Consider the following 3202-nt stretch of genomic DNA (forward strand, 5'->3'; position numbering starts at 1 on the left):
AGATACCAGAATTCCTGAATTTCTCTATGTGCTAGGCCACACAGCTTCCCTCATTAATATATGTACAGTATATACAATACATATATTCACATTTATGTGGATAATATACATATATATGATGGAGATCATTCCATTGCTGCTGTTCCTTTGTTTTATACACTGTTATTCTGTTGATGACATAACTCATGAGTTCATAAAAGCTGAGCAGTTTTTTCAGAGTATTCTTTCCAGCATATTTCAACTTATTTTGCTTCCCTACTTTTTTCTAAAGCAATTTGTCTTGAAACCAATGGCAGAAAAATGTGTTATACAGTGCCTAACCTTTCATGGAATTTATCTTCACTCATGAGGGGATGCTTCATTTATGGAGTTATTCCTCCTTTCTCTGCTCATGGGGATAAATGTCATAAATAACATTACATCTGGTATAGATCTCAATACATCATCTCCCTGCTCATTTGAAAGATGCTCCACAGAAGGATATAATTTATACTCTATGTACATGGGGCTTTGGTTTTCTTTTCTTTCCTTTTTTTTTTTTAATATGATGACTACATCATTAGCTAGGGACTGAGCCACAAGTCCACACAGAAGTCTAATCCAGCTCTAATTGGAGCCCAAAGGACTTTTACCACTGACCTAAATGAGAGCAGGATAGGGCCCAAGGTCTTAATGAGGCCAAAAAAAGAGTTTGTGGATAACATATAGAGGTGAGCTATTTTGTAAGATGTTCTGAAGGGCATTTTTCAATTACACAGCGTGTGTGTGACTCTGTGTGACTGCTGCAGGATGAAGAATGAATGGCCCAGTCCAGCAGATGCATATTGATGCTGGAAAGGTTCGGATCTAGTGCTACAGCCAGAACCAGCAGGATTTTCCTCAACAGGTGAAATTGACATGTTATCAAAATACTTGTGATGTTAGAAACTTTGTTTTCACTTTCTTACATTCCATCTTATTTGATTATGTTCTCTTTCATTTTGCTATAAGCCTATTCTGTCCTTCCCAAAGGATCAAACAGAAAGAAGAACTGTGAAAACTGAGATCCAGCACACACACAATTCCTTTCCTGTATTAAAGGGAAGGAGAATTATGCTGACTGCTCAACTTAATTTTTTGTTGACAAATGCAAGAAAGAAGTGAGCAGCAGCAGTAGGTGAGGCCCAGTAAATCCTTAACTAACAGGAAGTGCACTTTCCATTGGAATTATTGCTTAATTATAAACTCTACAAATAAAAGGAAAAATGGAGAAAGTAATTACCTTTCATGGGGTTGGAGTGGAAGTGCACCTTATCAGGGATAGGGTGTTCTGATTACAATACTGAGCTTTTCCTCGCAGATAAAGACCCGTACAGTAACCAAGTGGACTTAGTTTTCACTGCTGAGTAAGGTTTATAATTATAATGACATGGAACAGGCACCAGGCAGGGATCATGTCTTTCTAGGTGGGATGCCCTGTCAGAGGGCTGCTTTGTTCTAGTACTTATACACTGTACAGTCATCCCAAGCTTCTGAACAGAAATAATATTTCTCCATGCTCCGTGTTTTTACCCTCTAGCTCCACGCCTACTCTCTCCCGGGCGCAGAGTGACTGGGATCTTGCAGGATTTACACAGCTGACCCAACGTGTTAAAAAGCTCCCCTCTCCCTTGGCCCCCCAGCCCTGGAGCACAAACACTGAGTGTGTCGCAGAGTAAATCACATTTGATCCCTTTCGGGTTTTAATCTGCCCGAGGAAGGGAGCAACGAACACGTTATTCGTGTGAGAAACCAAACCCGATGTTTAGAGTGTCAGGTGTGTCTAATTTAACGCCTAATCCCCAGTAAACCGGACGGATGCTCTCGTAACCAGGCACTTACGATATAGCAGTTACGAATAAAAGACAGGAAGGCTAGGGTGGGGCGAGGGGGCCGCGGCTGCTGCACCTTGCTTCCTTGAGCGAACCGAGCCCCTGTAAGAAGTTCAGGCGGCGTTGGGGCAAAGTCTCCGCTCCTGCCCCGCGCCCTGCAGCAGCCGCGCCGTCTGGTTTGCCAGGGGAAAGGAAAGGTGCAAAGCGGCTGCTTGCAGAAGAGACTGGAAGTCCTTGTGGCGATGCTGCAGTGGGTGTCCGTGCATCGGAGCAGCACTGGGCTAGTCCCTGCCCTCTGGGCACCTTGGACTCCCTCTGTTCCCCCGCGGGGACCCGCAGCTCTCGGGGTGGGGGGCTCAGCTGCGGGGGCCTCTGCCTCCCGCCCTCTCTGGCTCCCCGCTCGCGGCCGTGGCCAGGCTGGACACGGGCAGGACGATCTCCTTGGGGCTCTGCCGCTGCAGCCGCATGGACTCCTCGTAGGTGGGTAAATACTTCACCTCTTCGTAGCTGGGCAGCTGCAGGAAGAGCGGGGAGCCCATCCGCAGCGGCGGCGGCTCCTGCTCGCCTGGGTAGCGGCTGCCGCTGTCCAGCAGGGAGTCCTGCGACGTGGCCGCCGTCGCGTTGAGCAGGGAGGCGGGGGAGTCCTGGCGCTGCGGCCGGTGGTACCGGCGGGGGCTGGGGCAAATGATGCGCTGCAGAAAGTAGCCGATGGCGAAGAGCACCAGCAGGATGAGCAGCCCCGAGAGCTTCCGCACGAACCAGCCCACGTTGTCCAGGAAGGTGTGGAAGGGCAGCTTGCAGCACTTGATCTCCGTGTGGGTGGCATTGCCGTAGTCACAGCAGCTCTCCCGCTCGCCGCAGGTCAGCTCCCCGCAGCTCCAGGTGCCCTGGCAGGGCTGCCAGAGCAGAGCAGCCCCCAGCACCAGCAGCCCCTCGGAGAGACACTGCAACATCCTCCCCGCCCCCGGCTCTCGCCCCTGCCCCGCAGGAGCCCCCGGCTCTCTCGCTCACTTGGGGGGCCACCGGCCGCCTCCCATCGCCGGGGCCGGGCCGCAGCTGGCCACGGAGCCCACCAGCCGTGGCGCCGTGGACCTCTCCCCGGGGCCCAGCCCGGGCTGCTGCTGCTGTGGGTGCCGGAGCGGTGTGCGCGCCCCACTGCCCGGGAGCAGAGCGGGCATGGTGCGCCGCGGAGTCCCGCCAGCCGCTGCAGGGGCAGGAAGGGTTAACGGAGCGGGTCGGTTTGCATGTTCACTTTGCAGCGCTTTAATCTTTATTAATCTGTCTGTCGTCCAGTTCCTCTGTCAAACAGACAGCGCCTGCTTCCTAGGTTTCTTGGCTTAAGTGATTGGATT

The 3202-nt window shown here is 51.7% G+C and overlaps 1 protein-coding gene across 1 annotated transcript; it reads right to left on the reverse strand.

The window, feature by feature from the left end:
* Window positions 1-2206: 2206 nt before the first annotated feature.
* C9H3orf80 (chromosome 9 C3orf80 homolog) lies at window positions 2207-2803 on the reverse strand. The gene has a single exon (XM_074962934.1). The coding sequence runs from the start codon at window positions 2801-2803 to the stop codon at window positions 2207-2209; it is 597 nt and encodes a 198-aa protein (XP_074819035.1).
* Between the last annotated feature and the right edge of the window lie 399 nt (window positions 2804-3202).

This window comes from Natator depressus, chromosome 9 (genome assembly GCF_965152275.1).
Source record: "Natator depressus isolate rNatDep1 chromosome 9, rNatDep2.hap1, whole genome shotgun sequence".
In the NCBI taxonomy this organism is placed as follows: Eukaryota; Metazoa; Chordata; order Testudines; family Cheloniidae; genus Natator; species Natator depressus.

Coding starts and splice junctions, on each gene's coding strand:
- C9H3orf80 (XM_074962934.1), bottom strand. CDS start 2,803: ATGTTGCAGTGTCTCTCCGAGGGGCTGCTGGTGCTGGGGGCTGCTCTG.